The sequence below is a fragment of the Nicotiana tabacum genome, chromosome 15 (genome assembly GCF_000715075.1).
Source record: "Nicotiana tabacum cultivar K326 chromosome 15, ASM71507v2, whole genome shotgun sequence".
NCBI lineage: Eukaryota > Viridiplantae > Streptophyta > Magnoliopsida > Solanales > Solanaceae > Nicotiana > Nicotiana tabacum.
The window spans coordinates 108,894,827-108,918,729 of record NC_134094.1 but is presented as its reverse complement, the minus strand read 5'-3'; the positions used below and the strand labels follow the sequence as shown (position 1 = coordinate 108,918,729).

At 36.6% G+C, this 23,903-nt stretch overlaps 2 protein-coding genes across 2 annotated transcripts; one reads left to right on the top strand and one right to left on the bottom strand.

Annotated features, from left to right (window-relative positions):
• The first annotated feature begins 15,524 nt into the window (after positions 1-15,524).
• Positions 15,525-19,109, top strand: LOC107831871 (NAC domain-containing protein 17-like). Its single transcript, XM_016659671.2, has 3 exons — positions 15,525-15,981; positions 17,107-18,426; positions 18,705-19,109. The coding sequence occupies exons 1-3, from the start codon at positions 15,777-15,779 to the stop codon at positions 19,079-19,081; spliced, it is 1,902 nt and encodes a 633-aa protein (XP_016515157.1). The 5' UTR covers positions 15,525-15,776; the 3' UTR covers positions 19,082-19,109.
• A 2,210-nt stretch (positions 19,110-21,319) lies between these two features.
• LOC107831870 (16.9 kDa class I heat shock protein 1) lies at positions 21,320-22,785 on the bottom strand. Its single transcript, XM_016659669.2, has 2 exons — positions 22,357-22,785; positions 21,320-21,745 (listed from the first exon to the last, which is right to left on the bottom strand). Exons 1-2 carry the CDS (start codon positions 22,601-22,603, stop codon positions 21,474-21,476), a joined length of 519 nt encoding a protein of 172 aa, XP_016515155.1. The 5' UTR covers positions 22,604-22,785; the 3' UTR covers positions 21,320-21,473.
• Between the last annotated feature and the right edge of the window lie 1,118 nt (positions 22,786-23,903).

Here is a 23,903-nt window from a genome sequence, read left to right as displayed (position 1 = left end):
GTGGTTTCAGGAGTACCGAAGGTAAAGTTAGGTCTAGGGCTACCACTTTCAATGTCCATCAATTTCAGTGAGAAGGGAAGCCTGAGATGTAGTTGTGTTTCTGAAGGTATTCAAATAAAGGTATTTCTAGAGATGAACTAGGGTTTAAGCGGGAGTTTAAATTCGATCGTTGAAATTTGCATGAACTCACCTGATCTTCATGTGATTTGGTCAGATTTTACATTACTAGTCTTTGTCTTGGCATGATTTGCTATAGTTCATGCCCGAAATGGCGAGATTTTGTTCTACCGTGAAGATTCAGGGATTGCAGGTTGTAAAAAGAGAGATTAAAGAAAAAAAAACGAGGACGTTTTTTGCACAAAAATAGTGTAGTATTTCTCTAGTTGAAGGATGTAAAATTCTTGGAAACATTCTAAAAATAGGAAGGAGACAAAGAGAGGGTGGATAAAAGAGATAAGTGAGGAAACAAGACAAAACCCTAGACTCGTTTTGGGCTAGTTTAATTTTGTTTTGTTGGGTCAATTAGTTGACAGGGATTCTTGTGTTTTTGGGCCAATTAGTCTTTGGATACTTGGTGTATTTAATAATAGGAAATTTTACATGCCATAGCTAAATCTAATTTCTATTTATAGATGATAAGCGCCTATTAATTTAATTACCTTTCAATGCTACAAAAGTTTTTTAATTTATCCATCATAGATATGCCAAATACATAGAGTTCTTTCACTGTATTTCCCTCAACCCCCCCCCTCTCTCTCTCTCTCTCTCTCTCTCTCTCTCTCTCTCTCAACTCCCTCTCCTTTTTTCCTCTCTCTTCGCCCTCGACAAGGCCGCCATCCAACTCCGTCGTTGTCGGTTATCTTCTCCGGTGGAGCTCTATTAGAGTCCTACCAAACAACCGTCTCTCTCTCTCTCTCTCTCTCTCTCTCTCCCTCTCTCTGTGTATATATATATATATATATATATATATATATATATATATATATAGGCCGCCATCCAACTCCGTCGTTGTCGGTTATCTTCTCCGGTGGAGCTCTATTAGAGTCCTACCAAACAACCGTCTCTCTCTATAGTGTAATACTGTATATATATATATATATATATATATATATATATATATATATATATATATATATATATATATATATTTCCTTCTCTCATCTCCATCATTAGATCAAGTCATTTATCTATCTATCCATCTATCTATCTATCTATGTCAGATCCATATATGAAAATCACAAATTCGTGATGGTTCCTTGGCAAATGGTGAAGTTTATTTTCGTGCTAGGAGTAAATTGAGACAGAGAAAAAAGAGTGGTCTCAAGAGTACATAATGTAAAATTAGGCTAGGGCTACCACTTTCCAATGTCCATCGATTTCTATGAGAGGGGAAGCTTGAGAGGTAGTTGTGTTTCTGAAGGTATCCAAATGAAGATATTTCTATAGACGAATTAGGGTTTGATCGGGAGTTTGAATTCGATCATTGAACTTTGCATGAACTCACCAGATCTTTATGTGATTTGGTTAGCTTTTTCATGACTAGTCTCACTCTTGACATGATTTGTTTCAGATCATGCCCGAAATGACGACATTTCATTTTGCCTTGAAGATTCAGGGATTGCAGGTTGCAAAAAGAGAGATTAAAGAAGAAATGAGAACGTTTTTTGCACAAAAATAGTGTAGTATTTCTCTTGTTAAAGGACGTAAAATTCTTGGGAACATTCTAAAAATAGGAAGGAGACAAAGAGGGGGCGGACAGAAGAGCTAAGTGATGAAACAAGACAAAACCATAGACTGATTTTGGGCTAGTTTAATTTTGTTTTGTTGAGCCAATTAGTTGGCTGGGATTATTGAGATTTTAGGCCAATTAGTCTTTGGATATTTGGTGTATTTAATAATAGGAAATTTTACTTGCCATAGCTAAATCTAAGATCTATTATGGATGATAAATGCCTTTTAATTTAATTACTTTTCATAACTACAAAAAATTTTCAATTTACCTATCATAGCTATTGCCAAATATACATAGAGTTATTCCACTGTATTAATATTTTCCCTCAACCCTCTCTCTCTTCTCCCTCGAATATCTCTCATGTTTTTCCTCTCTCTTCGCCTCGGCAAGGCCGCCGTCCAACTCCGTCGTCGTTGGTCATCTTCTCCGGCGGAGATCTATCGGAGCCCAACCAAACATCTCTCTCTCTCTCTCTCTCTCTCTCTCTCTCTCTCTCTCTCTCTCTCTCTCTCTCTCTCTCTCCCATCTCGAAGTCGTGATAAGTCCATTACCGGCGGCGAAAACAATAGAGAAGTAAGATCGAATGCATCGCCAGATATGGATCTAACGGAGATGCTGGAATCCATGGCTTCTTCTCCTTCTTTTTATCTCACATATGAATGTATTCTTCTGACCGAATTTTCTTAGATACAACGAGATAGTATATTCTCAGATCTGGCCGTATTTTTGTTCATCTCCTTTTTAAATTTTAATACAATGTATACAGTATTTTGCTTGGCTAGAAGACGCCATCTTCGGGAACTTTCTTCTCTTCTTTGCGATTAAGTCACATACAATGATACAAATACATTATATTTTGTGCAAATATACTCAAATTTGAGTATATTATGTGTTTTTCAATACCAATACAATATATTTTTTTATTTTTGCTTGTATTTATGTATTTTGAAGTATATTTTTTGTGGCAGATCCCTGTATTTTTTAAATTGTTGTTGTTTGAATACAACCTAATTAAATAAAGTGAATTGAATACAGTGTAAAAGTAGCTACAAATGGATACAATAAACTGAATACATCGGAATATCACTGTTTTATTTTTATTTTTTGTTGTTTGAATACAGTTGAATTGAATACAATATAAAATATATAAGAACGAATATATCTGAATTGAATACAATGTATATAAGCAATTAATACCTACGGAATGTAATTAGCTAAATTATAGCTACGCCAAACAATATGCCTCTAAAAAAAATAGTCATTTTAGAAAAATCCTCTATTTAATATTTCATGGTGTCTGTACTAGGAATGACTAATAACCTTAGGACCAAATAAGTTTGTATAATTATCTCACTAGTTTCCCCATGTAAGCTAATTAACGACCGTTGGATTCTGATACACTGCACATATTTCTAGCTTAATTTAACTGTTAATATTTATGTTTCAGATCAATCACTTTCGATTTAAGTATTAGGCTACTAAGAAACCATCAAAAGTCACAACATTTTCTAACTTTAAATAACCAACGGAATTAGTTTTATATACTTTTGTAACTTAAACAATTCTGCCAAAACTAGATACAAATAAGAAAATTATTATTTTGGACAAACAATTGCAATAATTGATAATGGATATACTTATGCGCACCTACAAATTACAATGACTACATAAATCAGACACTCAAACTTGATCATTAATGTTTCAGAAAAATTAAAATCAAATTAAAAATTAAATAAAAAGGTGCATTTGCAAGAGATTTTTTCGTGAGTTTAGACACATCATGCAAAGCGCGCGTGTATATATATATAGAGAGAGATAGATATATCACAGGTTTCACGACCCAAAATTCCACCACAGGCGTCGTGATGACACTTAGTCTCTAAGACTAGGTAAGCAAATTACAATTACAATTACAATTCAAGCCATTTTTTTTAAACATATAATTTAATACACGTGTCGAAACCAACAACGGAAATAATTATAACAGCTTCCCAAGACTGGTAATACTAAGTCACGGACTCTAACTGAATACATGCAATGAATCTCAAAGATCGAATATACAATATTGTTCGAATAAGAGTTGACAGTACAATAAAACGGAAAGACTCTAAAGGACTGCGACGACCAAGCAGCTCTACCTTGAATCCTTGCGATCAACACACTAACTCTGCCCGAGTCTGATATCTCCCATACCTGGCTCTGCACAAAAATATACAGAAGTGTAGTATGAGTACACCACAGTCGGTACCCAGTAAGTATCAAGACTAACCTGAGTAGAGTAGTGGCGAGGTATAGTCAAGACACTCACTAGTCTAATAACTTGTATAATATAGCATACAAAAATAATAGGAAATAAATAACAATGATGGTAATAATAATCAACCAGTGATATAAACAGCGGCGGCAAGAACACCATAAATATTGCTCAACAAATAATGAATACAAGTACAACCAATTAATCAAGTCCTTCAAATATAATTCTTTCACCTATAAATCTTTCAAATAATAATCTGCAGGATGTAATACTTTCCGATAATTTTATTTCGAATATACTTCCTTCAAATAAATATCTTTCAAATATACTTCTTTCAAATACAATTTTGGAATATAATTCCTTCAAATAAAAGTCACCTTGTGACACCTCATTTCATATTCATAAAAATATGGGTCTTAGCCCACTTTCATATTTCTACGGCACCTCGTGCCCATGTTTCTATCACAACTGTACGGACAACTCACGTGCCAAAAATATCAATATATAAAAGAATCTGCACGATCAATTTACTTTAGAAATAGTTTGAGTGAAGAAAATGATATTTGCACTTAAATTAAAGCATCAGATAAACTACTGATTTGTATGTAATACCTATTAATTTAAAACATAATAGAAATTTTCTTTTATTTAAAACAATTCGGTCATCAAAAATCAGTAAAAACCAGAAATATAAATCTTCAGAGTCTCGTAATAAAAAGCCCAAGCCAACACAATACAACAAGGAGCACAAAACACATAATAATAAAGTCAACTAGTACATTACCGAAGAAGACAAGAATTTACATATCACGAAAAAATAAAATAACCAAAGGCAAGTGCATCCATAGAAAAATATCAACAAAAAGGTAATCCCGAGGTACCGCCTCGTAGTCCCAAAAGTAAATATGCAAAGTAAATATGCAGGGCAGGGGGATCTCCCGGAATACCGTTTCGTAGTCCCAAAGTAAATATGCAGGGGGATCTCCCGGAATACCGTTCCGTAGTTCCAAAGTAAATATGATTTCAACAACTGCACATCAAGTGCTCACATATCACAAATGGCTCATCAAGTGCTCAAATATTACAACATATCATAAATTTCATTAATTATTTGCAGATGAAAAATCCATAATAAAATTATCTTTAGGAAATAATAACTCAACAAAAAAATGGTATTCACATAAAAATTAAAGTGGCAATCACACCAAATTATCATATAAAAATAAATTCAACAACAAGGAATGAGGCATTTCAAATCAAGGATTTACTACGTTCCAATAATTTTTTAATTTAATACATACGGGCGTCTACGAATTTCAACCAATGTAATTTGCACATATAAACCAAGTACGTACTCGTCACCTCGCGTACATGATTTTTCAATTATACAATTTCCACATAAGACTCAATGCCTAAGGGGTAATTTCCCCACTCAAAGTTAGGCAAGATACTTACCTTTTTGAAGTTGGGCCAATACTCCAAAATCGTCTTCTTGCTTGAATTGACCTCCGGACAGCTCAAATATAACCAAATTAATTTAATTCAGTGAATACTAATTATAGGAATTAATTCCATATGAAAATACTAATTTTCCAACAAAATCCGAAATTTAACTCAAAAATCGCATGTGGAGCCCACGTCTCGGAATCCGATAAAACTCACAAAATCCGACAACCCATTCAATTACGATTCCACCCATACCAATTTTATCAAATTTCGATAACAACTCGACCTCCAAATCTAAAATTTTTGTTCTTGAAAAGTTTTGCAAAAATCTTGATTTCTTCCATTTAAATCCTAAATAAATGATGAATATGACCATGAATTTATGAAATATAATCACTTTTGGATATAGAACACTTACCCAAGTTGAAGTCTTGAAGAAATCCTCAAAATCGCCAAAGAACCGTGCTCCAAAAATCCAAAACGAAATGAAGGAAATGACCATTTTTGTCCTTAAGTTTCTCCCAAAAAACACTATTTTGGTCGCTAAAAGTCCAATCCCGTCGCTAAAAGTGTCAAATCTGGTCGCTAAAGGTGCGCACCTGGACTGTTTACACCATCGGTTTTGTTTCACTAAAAAGGCTCTAACTCCATCATACGAACTCGGAATTCGACGATTCTTGTTCCTATGAGTCACAAATAAAAATACGAACCTAATTGTTCAATCAAGACTCAATTCAGAGCTCATTTGCTTAATGCGATACCAATTTCGCTCGTTAAACAATTAACTCATGTTTCGCGCTAAAAACTCAATCGCGACTTGATGAAATTAGACCAAACTTTTCAGATCACTCCTATAATTCATTATCAAAATCTCGAAAGTCTCCAAATTGAATTTCGATCTCTAAAACTAAAAATGGACCTTTGGATCATTACATGCTTATGTTGAAAACATCAAACTCTTCCTCGATCGCCGGTAGTGTATCAACCATAACTTCTTTTACTCAACTCCAACTTCCAAACGGTTTAAAGTTCTGCAAACTAGATACAAAGGGTTACAACTTTTATGTTTTTCTCATCGCCCAAATTCTTATAGATTGCGAGATATAAGCTCCCAATGTCAGCCATGTGTAGCAGAAATTTCTGGCGATGCACACTGTTGTAGCCAAAATTTGCAGTACCAGCTTCAGTCAATCGATCATAACTTTTTGTATAAATGTCTGAATGATGAATGGTTTATTATTCTGAAAACTAGAATCAAAGGGCTACAACTTTTATGTTTTGATAATTTTTAGATTCCTTATAGATTTCAAGATATAAGCTTCCAAAGTCAGCTCTGCGATTACACCAGTTGCTGTCCAAAAACAGCTTCTGCAGCAGAAAAATTTCCAGCAGCTCCTTTTGTCCGAAATCCATTCCGTTAACCTTCTGAAATCCACCCGAGGACCTCGGAACCTTAACCAAATATACCAACATGTCCCAAAATATAATACGAACTTAGTTGAGGCTTTAAACCATGACAAACAATGCCGAAATTACGAATCGCGCATCGAATCGAATTATGAGTTTTCAAATTTTTCAACTTCTATATTTTGCACCGAAACATATCAAATCAATTCCGATTGACCTCAAATTTTGCACACAAGTCATAAATAATATAACGGATCTATGAAAATTTTCAAAACTGAATTCCGACTCCGATATCAAAAAGTCAACTCCCCGGTCAAATTTTCCAAACATTCAACTTTCGCCATTTCAAGCAAAATTTCACTACGGACTTCCAAAAATATTTCGGACACGTTCCTAAATCCAAAATCACCATACGGAGCTATTGGAATCATCAAAATTCTATTCTGGGGTCGTTTGCTCAAAAGTCAACTCTCTCATCAACTCTTTCCATTTAAGCTTCAGAAATGAGAATTGTTCTTTAAATTAAATTCTGAATCTTCCGAAAACCAAACTCGACAATACACGTGGGTCATAATACATATTACGAAGTTGCTTGAGATCTTATGTAGCTGAATGGGGCATATATTTTTAAAATAACAAGTCGGGTCATTACAAGAGGCGTGCCTACCAACACCTGTCAAAGTCTTCGTCTTGCACGACGTCTCCTTCCATTTGCTCCAGCTATGAAAGAAAAGAATGGGCGTAGCACTTTATTCTCTTCTACAGCTTTTTGTTTACTTCTATCCTTCTCGAACTCCTACACGGGCGGAGTCAGATCTTGGAGTAAGCTCCTTTCCATGGGCAATCTACTCAAGAGTTTAGGCCCCTAATTCGGTCTATGTTTGGGCTGATGCCGTACTCAAAGGCGAGGGGCTCCAAAAACGAATGCGATCGGCCTCAGAGAAGAGGGGCTCCAAAAGTGGATGCGATCGGCCTCAGAGGAGATGGGAGGCAACTTGGGATTCTAGGCAAAGTGCTTTTTTGTATATAGGCCTTCATATAAGATATGATTTTCATTCCTCCCGCCAAAGCTAGAAAAGAAATGAGCTCTCTCTTTTTTCCAGCCTTCTTTTTATTTTAAAGGCATATAGTGCGTTCTCGCTTTCAGGGAAAATTCAAGTCAAAATCTAGTACAAGGAGGAAGCGAAAGGCTAGCTACCAGATACGAAACAAAGTATGACTATAATAAATCATAGAGCAGTGGGGAGCATGCCCATCTCATTAAGTATCATTTGAGCTTCCCCTTTCCTAAGATCCTGGACGTGGTACTGACGCATGAACTTGGTTACTGGTTTGACTGCTTTGTTGGCAAGTCAAGTAAGGAAACGTCTGTTCATTTGTACAAAAATATGTTTTCGGCCTATCTATCGATTGAACTAGGGGCTGGGCTCTTGTTGACAGACATAAGAAGTGGGATTAAGAATAGGGGAATAGCAGCTCTATTCATACTTCTGCTTATGGAAAGACATAAGAAGGACTCTATAAAACATGCAAGATCTCTTAGTAAGCCCTTGTTGGCATATAAGGTGCCATTGAACACAGTCCATGGAAAGTATCTATCTATAGTGATAGTGATCCATCGCCTTGACTTGAGTCTCCACCACATCTCTTTCCTGCCCGCTTGTAGCGGTTGGTTAGGCTAGGCCGATTAGAACCTCTCCGCAGTTCTCGATTCTGATTGAACTAGGGAGGATCAGTATTGCTAGGGGAGATTGTTCTTCCTCAGCTGGCTTGTTAACCATGGTCTCTTGAAGGTTTCATTCTTTTACCAGCTCTTCCAGCCAACAACCTACTAACCCTAAGCTTGCAAGCACCTTGGTCAGATCTAAGTCCCTATTCTGTTGTTCTATTTGGGACAGAAAGAAAAATATCTGCCTTTTGCCGGAAGAATCGCTCGAAAGCACGGGATGGGCCTTCCCTTCCTTTACGTCATCCACCACCCTGTCCTATCCACTCTCCCCAAATCTCTACTCGTAATATGAAGAAGAAAGATAAGGAAATTCAATTAGAGTTAAGCTGCCCATGAGCATCATGGCATATGTAAAAGGGAACGCGGAGGCAAGCCCCCTATCTTGCTCTCTTTTTCTCCTTGAGTCGGATGAATCGAGGGTTCCAAACCTTCCAAAAGTGTCACGACCCAATTTTCCCTCCGTATGGGTAATGTGATGGCACCTAGTCTTAGGGACTAGGTAAGCCTAACATTAATTGAAACAACATTATTTAAATAACATCTAGCAATTTGAATTAGAAATATCTTAAACTTTACAATTCCCAAAACCTGGTAGTACAAGTCATAAGCTCTGCAGACTTTGCTATCACTTCTAAATACAACTGTTCGGAAGTAAGTAAAAACAATGTAAATACAAAATAGGAAGGTGACTCCGAAGCCTGCAAATACAGCGGCAGGTTTACCTTGAGTCTCCTCAGCAAGGATCCACACAGCTACTAACGATCGATACCTGGATCTGCACCAAAATGTGCTGAAGAGTAGCATGAGCACACCACAGCAGTGCCCAGTAAGTATCAAGACTAACCTCGGTGAAGTAGTGACGAGGACTAGTCAAGGCACCCACTGGTCTAATAAACTGAACAAGTATAAGTATAGGGATGACAGAGCATGACATCTATCTAAAGACCCCACGATATGGCTAACGACAGAACAACTGTAATAAGGAAGGAAAAACAGCAAGTAACAGTGGAACAGCAGAATAAGACACAGAAGAACGAACGAAACCACAACCCAAATCCGAAAATCACAATAAGTAAAGGCAAGTAGTAACTCAGCAACTGCAATAGTTTTCACATCAGGACTCAGCCAACAAACCCCAATAAATTAGTCAAATCCTTCAAGTGTAAACTTTCACCCGTAAGTTTTTAAATTGAGGTCTTTAGAATATAATCCTTTCCAATAAGAAATTTATTTATTTATTTTTAAAATATTTTTCCTTCAAATAAATATCTTTCAAATATAGTTCTTTCAAGATAAAAAAAACCTTTCAAATATAAACTTTTTCAGTAATATCCTTCGAGTTTAAGTCACCATGTGACACCTAAGCATGGAATATTAGCAGCTCCGAACACAGATATAACCACAGAGAATTCTATCGAGATACCGTCCCGTAGTCCCGAATTAAATATGCAAGACAGGGGGATCTTCCGGAATACGTCTGTAGTCCCAATTTAAATATGCAGTGCTGGGGGATCTCACGAAATACGTCCGTAGTCCCAAAGTAAATATATAAGACAGGGGGATCTCCCAGAATACGTCTGTAGTCCTAATTTAAATATGCAGTATTGGAGGATCTCCCAGAATACGTCCGTAGTCCCAAAGTAAATATGCAAGACAGGGGGATCTCCCGGAATACGTCCGTAGTCCCAATTTAAATATGCAGTGCTGGGGGATCGCCCGGAATACGTCTGTAGTCCCAAAGTAAATATGCAGTACAAACAATAGAGATAACAACTATAACATGACAGAAACCTCGTACATCACCACAACAAGTACAAAAGCAACAATGACAAAGATGCAAGGTGCGGCGAACAAATTAACTCAAGAACTTAAATCACAAGAACGGCAAAACTCATTCACCAGGAATAACCACAGTGAAGAATGCTAGGCACAAGGAGAACAACTTATCAAGGGAAAACAAAACAAAATATAGCAACGATTCCACAATATTCAAGTCAACGATAAGAAGCCGACACAAGTCAAATAGTTCCGAATAATGGCTAGTCAACTAAGATATGGGTTATCTAAACTCCTTTTGAGGTTGAGCAATTACAAGGAATATTCAATAATTCAAGTAAGGATATGCAACGGAAGATAATCATAACTCCAATTAAGACTAAACAATTATAGGATGAAAAAATAATGATTTCAATTAAAGATAAGCAATTATAAAAAATATAGCACGACGATAGAAGAGGTAAAATCTTTGGTTACATCGAATAAGGGTCAAATAGGCAGTAAGAGTGAATCCTAGAGCAATTATCTCTAATCAAAGCATATAAAGGTGAAACTAACAAATAGGAATTCAAGCGTATCAAGAACAACATCATACACGGTGAATATAAGGACATAAGAATCCTAAAAGGCCAACTTTTCATAAATAAGTCTGAGCACGCACTCGCCACCTCGCATACATAGACTACAATCAGCATAGATGACTTAAATCCTAAGGGGTAGTTCCCCCACACAAGGTTAGGCAAGATACTTACCTCAAACTGCGCTTAGTCAGTCAAGTAGTATGCCCTTTACTCGATTTTCCGACTCCAATCGGCTCGAATCTAGTCATAATTAATTAGATTCAATCAATACAAATTGTAGGAATAAATTCCATATGAAAATACAAATTTTCTACAAAAATCCAAAATTTAACCCAAAAATCGTCCGTGGGTCCCACATCTCGGAACCTGACAAAAGTTATAAAATATGAACGCCCATTCCGATACGAGTTCAACCATACCAATTTTATTCAATTCCGATAACAACTCGACCTTCAAATCTTAAATTGAATCAAGAGTGTTTTCACAATTTTTCCAACTTAATTCACCGATTAAATGTTAAAAATAATCATGGATTCGGGTAATTTAACCAATATTGAGTCGAGAACACTTACCCCGTTGTTTTCTCTGAAAATCTCCCAAAACTCGCCTCATCCCGAGCTCCAATCCGTCAAAAATGGAAAATGGGACGAAGTCCCATTTTTTGAACTTAAACTCACTACCCAAGCTTTTCTTCTTCGCGTTCGCGTGACCAGTGTCGCGTTCGCGAAGGCCTGACCATGCACAACATCGCGTTCACGTTCAAGCTCTCGCGTTCGCGGTACCCAACTGCCCTCCTTCTTCGCGTTCGCGAAGGGTTAATGGCTCAAGGTCCCGGCTCCCCTTCCTTCTTCGCGTTCGCGACCACTGTGTCGCGTTCGCGTAAGCTTGACCAGACCTTGCCTCGCGTTTGCGTCCACTCCTTCGCGTTCGCGAAGGTCAAATCCAGCACCCCCAAAATTTCTTCTTCGCGAACGGGGGACTTTCTTCCCGTTCGCGAAGAAGGAAACCAGACACCAGAATCAACAGTTCCAAAACAGCTCCAAATGATCCGAAATCACCCCGAAACACACCCGAGGCCCCCGGGACCTCAACCAATCATACCAACCAGTCCCATAATATATTACGAACTTGCTTGAGGCCTCAAATCATATCGAACAATACCAGAATTATGAATCGCGCATCGAATCGAATTATAAGTTTTCAAATCTTTCAACTTCTATATTTTGCGCTGAAACATATCAAATCAATCCGGAATGACTTCAAAGTTTGCACACAAGTCATAATTGACATAAGGGAGCTATTCCCATTTCCGTAATCGAAATCCGACCTCGTTATCAAAAATTCACCCTTCGGTCGGACTTTTTTTTTCTTTCCAAAATCTTATAATTTCCAACTTTCGCCAAAATGTGTCGAATTGTCCTACGGACTTCCAAATCCAAATCCGAACATATGCCTAAGTCCGAAATCATCATACGAAGCTATTTCCATCATCGAAATTCTATTTCGGGGTCGTTTGTTCAAAAGTCAACTTTCCGCTCGACTCTTTCCATTTAAGCTTCTAAATAAGTTTTTTTTTCTTTAAATTAAATTCTGAATCTTTCGAAAACCAAACTCGACCACACACGCGGGTCATAATACATATTGTGAAGCTTCTTGAGACCTTAAGTCACTGGACGGGGCGTAATTTCTTAAAACGACAAGTCGAGTCGTTAAAAAAAGTGATAGGTATGTGTTGTTTCTTGGCACTCTCTTAGACTGTCTATCCTTTTATACCTGGATATAAAAGTCAGAAAGAAAGTAGCTTCTTTGATATGGTTCAGTAAATAGGAATCCCAGTAATACAGTAAACATTGGAAGAACATAGAAATATGGGTCCATATAGGAATGAAGAAAGGGCATGATAGGCTAGTTTGATTTCAAGCCAAGCAGCAGGGCATGATCAGTCTTATCGGGCGGGGAATTGTATTCGCTAATAGAGCTTCCTACGATCGCACCCTAGGAGAGTGCAAATGGCAAGTTGAATGGTGTGGTTCCACTTAGTAGCCCAAATCCGCCCCTTTAACACGCAAGTGTTTCGAAACAACCCATAGGCTTACTTCGAAGTAGGAGCTTGAACCCAAGTATTAGAATGAGTCTTATTAGGTTTTCCCTGGGGAAGGCTCCCCCCAACCCCCGTGAGTCCCGTCCTGTCCTGCCTTGAACTAGAACTCGGAAATGAGGACACATAACTATATAGATATGAGGATAGAGAGAGAAACAGTAGATAATACTTTAAAAAAATTCAAAATCACAAACGAGAAGTAGGAAAAGTACAGGAGAATACCTCGAGGGGTTACTTATGTATATTGCTGGACTACCGGAGGAAGCTCTTTTTTATAAAGTAACAAATGATGGTGCTTAAATATTTTCAAAAATGATGAGTCATTGAACCCAAAGTCTCCAAAGATATAATCCTTTATTCTATAAACTGAATTGATCGATGACAATATGAAAAGAAAAAGACGATTATCTCTTTATTTGTAAAAAAGATTGAGGAAACATGCATGGAAGGAACGATAGTTAAATAACGAAAGAATATATATAAGTTAATTTTTTTCGTTACATGGAGAGATGATGGGGATGTTTCTAATGAGAATTAAACTCCTCAGAAGTGGGTGAAAGACTCCATATATAGATGCCACTAGATTACAAGCATTTAAATTAATAGTGCACAAGGTAGAGCTGAAAGATTAGAATTGAATAACAGGGATGATATATATATATATATATATAGTATATCAAGTCATTACTAGTTTAGTCATTTTTTTGATACGTTCAATTCAAACATGTTGATCACTCTTTCATTCCTTGCAATTTGATGTGTTCTTCACACATGTCCAACCAATCATATATTCTTAGTCGATCAGGTCCATTATATTGTCAGCGCAATGTGCATGCAGATCATTACTATATTTCTGTTTAAGGCGAAATCATTGTCAAATTAACCGATTGTTTTTTGGTTTTTTAATGTTCTAATGAGATCAAATTAAGTTGACGCACGCTATTGTAAGTAGAGAACAGTTTGGATCAGAGTTTTGTTTTGAATATTGGCAGAAAAAGTTTAAGAGATGTAAAATTCTAATTGATATCCTTTTTTGTTTCTTTCTTTTTCTTGCAATAGTTTATAAAAAGAGTATAGCATATAAAATACAATTGGACATTTTAAGAATCGATCACATGTACAGAGTGAGTTGTGATCTCTTAAACTATCTCACTAAAGACTATATATATATATATATATATATATATATATATATATATATATATATATATATATATATATATATCATAAATTTATCATCATTTTTAATTCTTTTTTTCGTTACAACAAAAATTATTATATTTTAATCCTGCATAATTTGATTATATAATAAGTTAACACTCGTTAATATAAGAAGTGCAAGACCTATCAAACCTGTCCCAAAAAATACAAAATGGTAGAACCTTAGGATGGACGTTAGGTTCTCCCTTATTCCTTTTTCTCTTCCCAAATTGCTCATTTTCCACCCAATTGTTCTTTTTCTTTCTAGAAAAAAAGAGAACAAGGCATAAACAAGACTATGGGATCATTTTCTTTAGGATTAACATGTCTAATCTGAATACTGGAAATGTTGAATGATGACTTTGATTCTCTCTTCCAACTCCAAAAAAGCAATTCAAACCTCAAAAAATACTCTCTATCTAACGTGCAAAAGCTTAGTTGGAATCCAACTATTTCATCCGGTTATATTTATTTGTCACTTTTTAGTTTTGTTCCAAAAAAATTATCATTTTAGAAAACTAAGAAATAAATAATTATATTTTAAATTATCCCTACTTTTCCAATAAATATTTGCATTTTGACGATGATAGCGGCATATTCACTATTACATATAATTGTGGACCATATTAAATTACATGCCCAGAATAAATATAAATATAAATAAAATAAAATAAAAAATATATTTTTAATATTTTTCTAACAATCTTATTTTTACTAGAAAGAAGAAAAAGAGACTGAGAGGCTAAAGAATAAATACGGGCCATTTATTCAAATAATTCTTCTTCTTATTATTATTAATTTTTTTAAAGAGACAAAAAATGTTAAAATGACAAGTATATAGGAGTGCTCCCTCTACTCTATTTATAAATCACTGTCTTTTTTTGTCAATTCAGAAAGGAATTAGATTTTTTCATATCTAAAATTCTTACTTTAAATTTTTGTTATTATTTTGTTCACTCGTACTCATAGAAATGCCATGTTTTAATATTATAAATTCATTTTTTTAAAAATATGTGTCAAAATGTTTTTTCCTTAGCTCGGTGTATAATCTAACAAAAATATACAAAATGAAAAGGAAACAGTATCTATTTGTCATAGAATCTTCTCTTGAGTCTTGACTAACAAATTAAAAAACAGCAAAAAGAGAAACAAAAACGAAAACTTAATCCCTAATCCAAAAGTGCATTGTCACTGAGCTTCAGTCACACCAAACACGTACCCCAGACCCCTCAGTGTCAGTCTCAACACCCCCCCCCCCCCCTCTTCGCTATATTAAATTCCAAGAACCTTCCCAAATTATCCACTCACTCTTCAAATACCCCCTGGGCCCTGGCGGCTAGTATTTTATTCTCTCTTATTTGACCAAAAACAAAAATACCAATCCCCAATTGAACCCAGGATCCGTTTTATCTCTTCTTAGGGTTTCAATTTTGATCAATTCTTGAGGTATACATATTCAATCTCAGATTCATAATTTTAGAATACCCATTTGGTTATTCAATTGAGTGTATCATTGTTGCGGTTGTAATATTTTTTGGACTGTTGAAGAGATGAAGATGTTGGAGTTAACTGATTCGGACTCGTTTGCATGTTTTGGGTCGGCAAAGAATGTGTTTCCGCCGGGATTTAGGTTTCATCCGACAGACGAGGAACTTGTACTGTATTACTTGAAGAAGAAGATATGTCGGAAGAGGATTCTGCTGGATGCCATCGCTGAGACTGACGTGTACAAATGGGATCCTGAGGACTTGCCTGGTATGAACATGATAATTCGTATTTGGGTTTTTGATATGAAATTCAAATTGGGGTTTTGATTTTCTTGGGTCGTTGACTTGAACTGATCATCTTGTTGTGTTTGTGTTTTGCTGTGTCTTTTGATTTATACAGTGCTTGCTTTTGTGTTCATTGTTGAGGGCTGTGATTTATCTACGTCTTGTAGTGACTTTTCTAGAGTGTTATTTCGTGATGATTGCGTTGTCTGGTGCTACAATTTCTCTGAGGTTTCCCATTTTCCATTACCCACACTTCCTCCTTGTCCTGAGGCGTTTGCGGATTGATAGATGATGTTCCATATAACAGCAAAAACAACTCCTCAATTTTAATTTGTTTTGGGTTGTATATGTGAATGAGTGAGTGATGACGGAGCCAGAACTTTGTTCAAAATATAAAAAGGTGAACATACGAAGAAGTCAAGTAGATTCCACATCTACTCTGTACATAAATATAACTTTGACCTAGTATATATAGTGTAATTTTTCGGCGAATGATGAACACCATCCGCCCCCTGCCTCCGCCCATGTGTGAATCCTCTATATTTGGTGTGCATTTTTATGCTTATAGGTCTATTGCTGTATAGTTGAGCTCCACAGGTCCTTGCTGGTCTATTACGGGATCATTTGCTTACATTATTTTTACTTATCCTAGTTCAGTGGATGTGTGCTTGTGGCCTATATCTTTTACTTGTTTGCATTTGTTGTTTTTTCCTTTCTGTTTTTTCTCCTTTTTTTCTTGGAGGGGTGGGATTAGCTTCAGCTGTATTTGTTTTGTTAATTATAGTTGAATTTGTATGGATTGAAGGACATATAAGCATGCAGATCTAGCAAGATTTAATTCACCGGAGTTTATCTATGAATGATGTAAACGTGCTCATTCGTAATGCTGTTATTTTCCAAATTCCTCCATTTTCTTGTGTTTTGTACTTTTGTTTGCGTTTTCCTTTTAAATTGCTTCCTTACTTTAGATATTGTCTTATTCATACTTGTTAGTTGTCTGAAAATTAACTGCTGCTGCTTTGTACTCATATTATGGTAGATATTTTTTAATGAACTGTTTTAATCTTTTGAATAGTCTACTTATGGATTTTGCAAATTTGAACTGCAGATCTGTCTAAATTAAAAACTGGGGACCGGCAGTGGTTCTTCTTTAGCCCCAGAGATCGAAAGTATCCTAATGGAGCACGGTCAAACAGGGCAACAAAGCACGGGTATTGGAAAGCTACGGGAAAGGATCGAATTATTACGTGCAACTCACGTGCTGTTGGAGTTAAGAAGACCTTAGTCTTTTATAAAGGCCGAGCACCAGTGGGCGAGCGGACAGACTGGGTGATGCATGAGTATACTATGGATGAAGAAGAGCTGAAAAGGTGTCAGAATGTCCATGACTACTATGCGCTTTACAAGGTCTTTAAGAAAAGTGGGCCTGGTCCTAAGAATAATGAGCAGTATGGTGCACCTTTTAGAGAAGAGGACTGGGTCGATGATGAATGTCCAAGTACCAAAGCCTCTGTCCGCCTGGTTGATGATGAACGCCCAAGTGCCAAAGCCTCTGTCCGCCTGGTTGATGATGAACGCCCAAGTGCCAAAGCCTCTGTCCGCCAAGACACTTCGGCAAAGCATGTTAATGAAGCTCCTTCTGTAGATGGTGGACTTGAGGAGTTTTTGAATAATATTGCAGCTGACGCTGTGTTCGTTGAGCCACTTTGTGTAGACTATGATTATGCCCTAGAGCAGCTTGTACTTGAGGAAGATACTGAAAGTACCTTGCTAGATCATTCGTCAGGGGAAATTAATTTTCCCAATCATAGTGCTGTGATTTCCCCAAGCTGCCAGCAGTACCATGCGAAGGAAAGCTTTGACCTGACACAGTCTGGCACATCACAGCTACAGTTGCATGAGGCACCAGAGGTCACATCTGCTCCTGTTAGTCGTGAACAACAGTGCCATGTGGTGGAAGAGGATTTCCTTGAAGATTATCTGGAGATGAATGACCTTCTTGGTCCAGAGCCAAGCATTCAGAACTTTGATAACCCAGAGCTGGGTGTTAAAAACTTTGATGAGGCCGGACCAAGTGGTCAAAACTTTGATAAGCCTGCTGGAAACTTCGAGGATTTGCAATTCGATTACTTGGATGGGTTGACAGAATTTGACTTGTATCATGACGCGCCCTTACTTCTTGATGATATTAGAACAACTGATGTGGGGCAAATTACTGAACCATACATGAACAACTTTGTGAATGGTGCCGTAAATCCTGTTTCAACAACGTATTTAAGCACTTTTCAGAATGAAATGGTGAATCACCAGCCAATGTACTTGAATAATGGAGAGCAGATTAGCAATCAACTGTGGACACATGATCAAAGGTTTAACATCTATAACCCCATTGAGGCAAATCAGTTGGTTGTTCCTCCAGCTACATCAGGTACCCAAATGATCCCAAACAGCAATACTGCCACTTTTGCTTGTCTTATGCTGTACTAATGCTCTTTCAAGATTTTCTTAAAACACATTTTTTATGTGAGCTGACTTTATGAGCTCTTGGCAGATGATGGTATAGAATAACCATGTCATCTTCAGCATGGCGAGAACTCTTTTGCCCAAGTGGAAATGGGGGAGTTTGAGCCAGCAAGAGCTCTGCTGCTGCTAATATAGTGGTGTTAGATTTATTCGCTAATTTTGCAAGTTTTGGCAATGTTTTAGGTGTTGTGTATGATAGTAATTTGGCAAATCATCATATGGGCGCAAATCAGAATCAAATAGTCAGACAGGATAATGGTACACCGTCATGGTTCTCCTCTCAGTTGTGGGCCTTTGTGGATTCTATACCTACCACTCCTGCTGCAGCTGCTGAAAGTCCTCTTGTTAATGGGGCCTTTAAGCGCATGTCTAGCTTTAGTAAGTTGAGAATAAATGCCAGGAACATGAATGTTGTGGCAGGTAATACTGTAACTTCAAGCAGTTTGGGCAACTCTAAGAATGGGGTTTTTTATTTTTCTTTTCTTGGAATACTTTGTGCAATCTTATGTGTGTTAGTAGGAACATATGTTAAAGTCTTGGGGAGATACATATCCTCTTAAATATGCAAAGAATTTTGGTGTTCTTTCATTTGCTATCTTGCCAGAATCAATGAGAAGCTGAGCATATATCTTCAAGTAATGCAAAATCTACCCGCCCACTGACCTCCTCAAAGTAAAAGAAAATGAAAAAAGAACGAACCGTTCACTTAATTGAAAACAAGACCAAAAAAAAAAAGTTGTCACTAGCAATTTTGACTGAACTTCCGGGATTATGTCATAAGCAGTTTTTACCTCTGTTTTAAAAGGCGTTTTTGGGGCTCGTCCCGGGGCGGGGCGTACCAAAAACGCCCCGGGGCGATGGTGTGTGGCGAAAGTCTCAAGAGGCGTACGCCCGGGCGTTCGGGGCGTACACCTGGGCGTTCGGGGCGCGTTTTTTTAGTAAGGAGTAAGCCCTAGAGACTTTTTCAAATTAAAACAAAATTTGGTCCTACATATAAAACCCAAATTCTCAAAAGTCAGTTTGGTAATTACTCAAAAGATTTAAAAAGGAACTTAAAAGTATTAAATTTAAAAGTAAAGACCTTTTTTATTGATTTAAGCTCTAATTCATGGTTTTCTCAAATTTTTATCTTGTCCGCTAGTCTGCTAATATCTCCCAAAAGCAACGAATATTTAATTTTTTTTTACAAATACAAAGAGAACTATATTTTTCTTCATAGCAGCAAATACAAAGTTCAAATTGCAGGTTAATCATCCTTTTTGTTCCTCCATATATAAAACATTATTCTTTTAGATTCAAATTACTTATGCTTGTAAGTAACGTATAATAGATTGTTTGATTAATTTTTTGTAGGGATGGAGCACACATATATATAGTTTTCTTTAATTTTTATGCAATTTTACCTGTTTATAAATATTAACTGTCATTATATTATTTTATAAAATATTAAAAATTAAATACCTATGAGGCTTATGCCCCGCGCCTCGGGACTTACGCCCCATTGAGGCATATGTAAAACGCCCCGCCGTACGTCCACGCTTTTTAAAACACTGGTTTTTACAAAAATTTCTGCTTCAGGAGTTATGCTTTGCAGGTGTGCATATCATTGGATGTAATTAAGGTGAGTCCAAGTTGATTTCTGATGTGGAAGGTCCTATGTGGCTTGAAATTTGATCTTGTCTCTAGATTTTTGTTTATAGGTTGGGATGGTAAATACCATTTTTCCACCCCCTTTCAGCCCCTCAATTTGGGAAAGGGCCCGGGGAAGTACATGTTTATTTTTTCGGTCAGGTAAGTTTAGTTTGGCACTTATTTTCTTGGCTGTGATAAATATGAGTGACAAATGCCTCGAGAGGAGATTGATTTTAGCTTGTCTTGATTATGCAAGCATAATTTATGCTCAGCATGTGTATCAAGTTACGACCTACCATTTTACTTTGTAAATTTTCTCGCAATATTGTTTGTGGTTCAGCTCATAGTGTTTTACTGCTCCATATAGTGTTCAATTGGATCATTATCTTTGTCATATGGCCCTAAATTGGAGATTGATTATTTTAGCTGGGTTAGTTTGACCTTCCAGAGTTTTGGAGGAACTAGTTGTTTGGTGTTTCGTGTTTAGCTGTCAAAGCTTGGTGTTTTACTTTTGTGTTTGTTGCCGTCGTCGTTAATGTGTAATTAAAGGGTCATGGCTATTCATATGATAACCCTAGGATTTGTTAGCTGCTAAGTTTTTTTGCTGTTCATTGAGAGGGAATTGAGTCTGTTGAGGGCATGTTTTGTGTAAATTCTCTTATAGATATATGAAATCTATGACCACCAAAATTTGGACTAGCTAAAGTGAGGACATGATTGCATTGCAGAGCTACAGGCATGAGATGACAGCTATAGTTCAGGGTAACGAGGTTTCTGTTTATAGCTTTTGCACCAAGCCTCCAACCACCTATATGCCAAATGACACCGTTCGAACCCGTGATCTTCGGGCTCTCTTCAATATTTTCTTATTCCATAATCCGTCTTACAGCTTTGTACTTTTTGAATCTTCTAAATGCCATCTATAAAATTCCACCCACTTAATTGAAAAAAAAATCTGATCTTATAGATGGTTGCAGCTCTCCGATGTTTTTGATTATAGTAAGTTTTGAGATATAATAGGAACTATTAGATGTACTTGGAAGTGCTCATGGTTCATCCTTTTGGGGGATGGATAATTTGAATAATACTTTATGCAACGCATTTGTGCACCTGATCCAGATTTTTTTGATACAAAGTAGAATATTAGCGGTGCTAAGACTCAAATGTGAAGGTAAACCGATTAAGTAGCTATAAGTACAACTGATAGCTTTTATTCTGGTAATTGCACACACCAAGACTATGGACACACATATACACACTACGCACAACGATAGTAACTTTAGCATTTGATTTATACATTAGACAGCCAAAGACAAGTTGTTAAGCAACATCTATGGCTCTAACATTTCTTGTAAACACCTGTGTTTCCTTCTTTGGCACATTTACAGTCAAAACACCATGTTCAAGCCCACACTTGATCTCTTCTGCATTTGCATTTTTTGGAAGCCGGAATCTCCTCATAAATTTCCCTCGTCGGCGCTCCACACGGTGCCACTTGTCGTCCACTTGTTCCTCTTCTTTCACTCTCTCTCCACTTATCTCAAGTATGTTCCCATCTTCAACTTGCACCTTCAGATCTTCCTTCCTCACCCCTGCCATGAAAAATTGCACTTAGCTTTACTAGTAACAATCTCGCAAATCTACACCCTTCTGAATATAAGGCGCATAGTCCTACTATGCACCCTATTGTTGCCACTTCCACATTTTTCTTTCTCATTCTATATATCCTAGTATAGTACTCCTTTTCAATAACCCTTTTTGTTTTTTCCAAGAAAAGGTCAACTCCTATATGTATATATATAATAGAAGTTGGGTAAGGATATAAGCTTTTCTATTCAAGAGTATTGGGTGTGCGAGCACTTTTAATGAAGTGAAATCTTTGAAGGAAATTATACCATACAAGTTTGACCTAAAGCCTACATGTCTGGGGACTAGCTTAGCCTAAAGAAGTGATATCATTCTTGTAAAAGGAGAGTGCAAAGAATTCCAAGGGGATTGATATATAGCTTGGGCTAGCAACAATATGTTTGTGAAGAAATTAAATAAATCAAGAGAACACCCATTATTTTTTGTTTAGTTTTGTATAGTAGGTATAAGAAGAGGAAAAGGACTAACAAGACTTTTCAAGACCTAATTCTTTTTCAAGCGTATAAAGTATTTTTCTATGTTTGGAGGAGGAGAGTTGAAAGATTAGATACTTAACCAGGAAGATCGACACGAAAAACATGAGCAGTGTCGGTTTCACGCCAGTCAACATTAGCATGAGCCAAAGCAGAGACGTCATCTTCACCGCCTCTACGGCCGCCGAGCCCCCAGCCACTCAATCCGCCACTCAGCCCATAATCAAAAGGGTCCCATAAATCATAAGAGAAAGGATCACTAATCATGTCCCAATCTGCAGCTCCTCGTCGACGTCCACCTCCCACCCATGGTCCTATTGATGAAGCCATTTTTCTTCTTCAGAAACACTTGAATTAAGAAGCACAAATAGTTATATATCTATATGTATGTCTATATTTTTGTTGACAGTTTGGACAAAAATGTTTATGACTGATGTCAATGGTATATTGCGTTGGTTACTTCATTCCTAAGCCACGTTTTCAATTTCTTGACACTTAGCTTACCATGCAACACGTTTATGCAGATAAGATCAAGCCCTATATATGCTATACTTCGTGGGGACGGTCTTCGGGCTAATCTTTTGGGCCGCTTCCGCTTGCTACAACAATACTGCAGTAGTGGCTGTTTTTTTAATTAAGGTTTTAAATGGTTACTCGAGGAGAATTCTGATCAAGCATGAAGCACTGGGAAAATTAGTTTGAACCAACTAGATGGGAAGTTAATGTCGCTTTTACAAGGTTTATATGAAGGGCTTAAATTTTTATACTAAGATATAATTAGTATATTATTAGGGTCATTTCATTAATTAAATTGTTTAAATAATTAATGTAAAAAAAATCCTCCACGAAGTAATTCAGTATATTGTTGGTTACATAAGATAAATAGTAGAGTATGTCAATAAGGAATGTAGCGGTTGTTTGGTTGCATAAGAGAAGATTATAACATATTCGTATAACTAAGCAGTGTTTGTTGATAGTATTAAATTAATATTTGCATTAAATTATGTTTATTATAGAATATGAAATAAGAGTAAGGGATTGTTTGGTTTAAAGACAAGTTATATTGGGAGTAGTTATATTGGAATTAGTTATGTTGGGATTAGTTATCCTGATATTAATTCCCGGCACTACTAAAAAAACAGCATATTTGCGGCAGTCAAATCAGTCGAAAATCGGTCGGAAAACGTATTTTTCCGACGGATTTTCGATTGAAAAGTGTCAGTCGAAAAACACGTGGTCGCAATATATTTGCGACATAATCAATCAAAAATTTGTGACCGAATTGGTCGCTAATTTTGCGACTGATTCAATCGCTGACCAGAATTTAAAAAAATAAATAGAAATTAAAAGTTTCGACTGATTACGTCGGAAAATTAAATAATAAAATTAATTTTTAGTTAATTATTCTGACTTAAATAGTCGTACATATTGAGTATTAATTAATTAATAAATTTCAGAAATTCTCAATTTGCGACTGAATCAGTCATAAATCAGGGTAATTTCTGGTGAAATTTGCGACTGATTCAGTCGCAAATTTGAGAAATGTTTAGCAGAATTTTGCCGTATTTTTAATTACACCGCCTGCCAAATAAAATAGCAAATCAAACACCTAACAACCAACCACACTCCT

Bases quoted from the DNA above. Each gene is read 5' to 3' on its own strand.
- LOC107831871 (XM_016659671.2), top strand. From the start codon at position 15,777: ATGAAGATGTTGGAGTTAACTGATTCGGACTCGTTTGCATGTTTTGGG. The intron at 15,982-17,106 runs GTATGAACATGA...TTTGAACTGCAG, and splicing joins GGATCCTGAGGACTTGCCTG to ATCTGTCTAAATTAAAAACT. The intron at 18,427-18,704 runs GTACCCAAATGA...GCAATGTTTTAG, and splicing joins TGTTCCTCCAGCTACATCAG to GTGTTGTGTATGATAGTAAT.
- LOC107831870 (XM_016659669.2), bottom strand. From the start codon at position 22,603: ATGGCTTCATCAATAGGACCATGGGTGGGAGGTGGACGTCGACGAGGA. The intron at 21,746-22,356 runs GTTAAGTATCTA...TTTTCATGGCAG, and splicing joins TTTTCGTGTCGATCTTCCTG to GGGTGAGGAAGGAAGATCTG.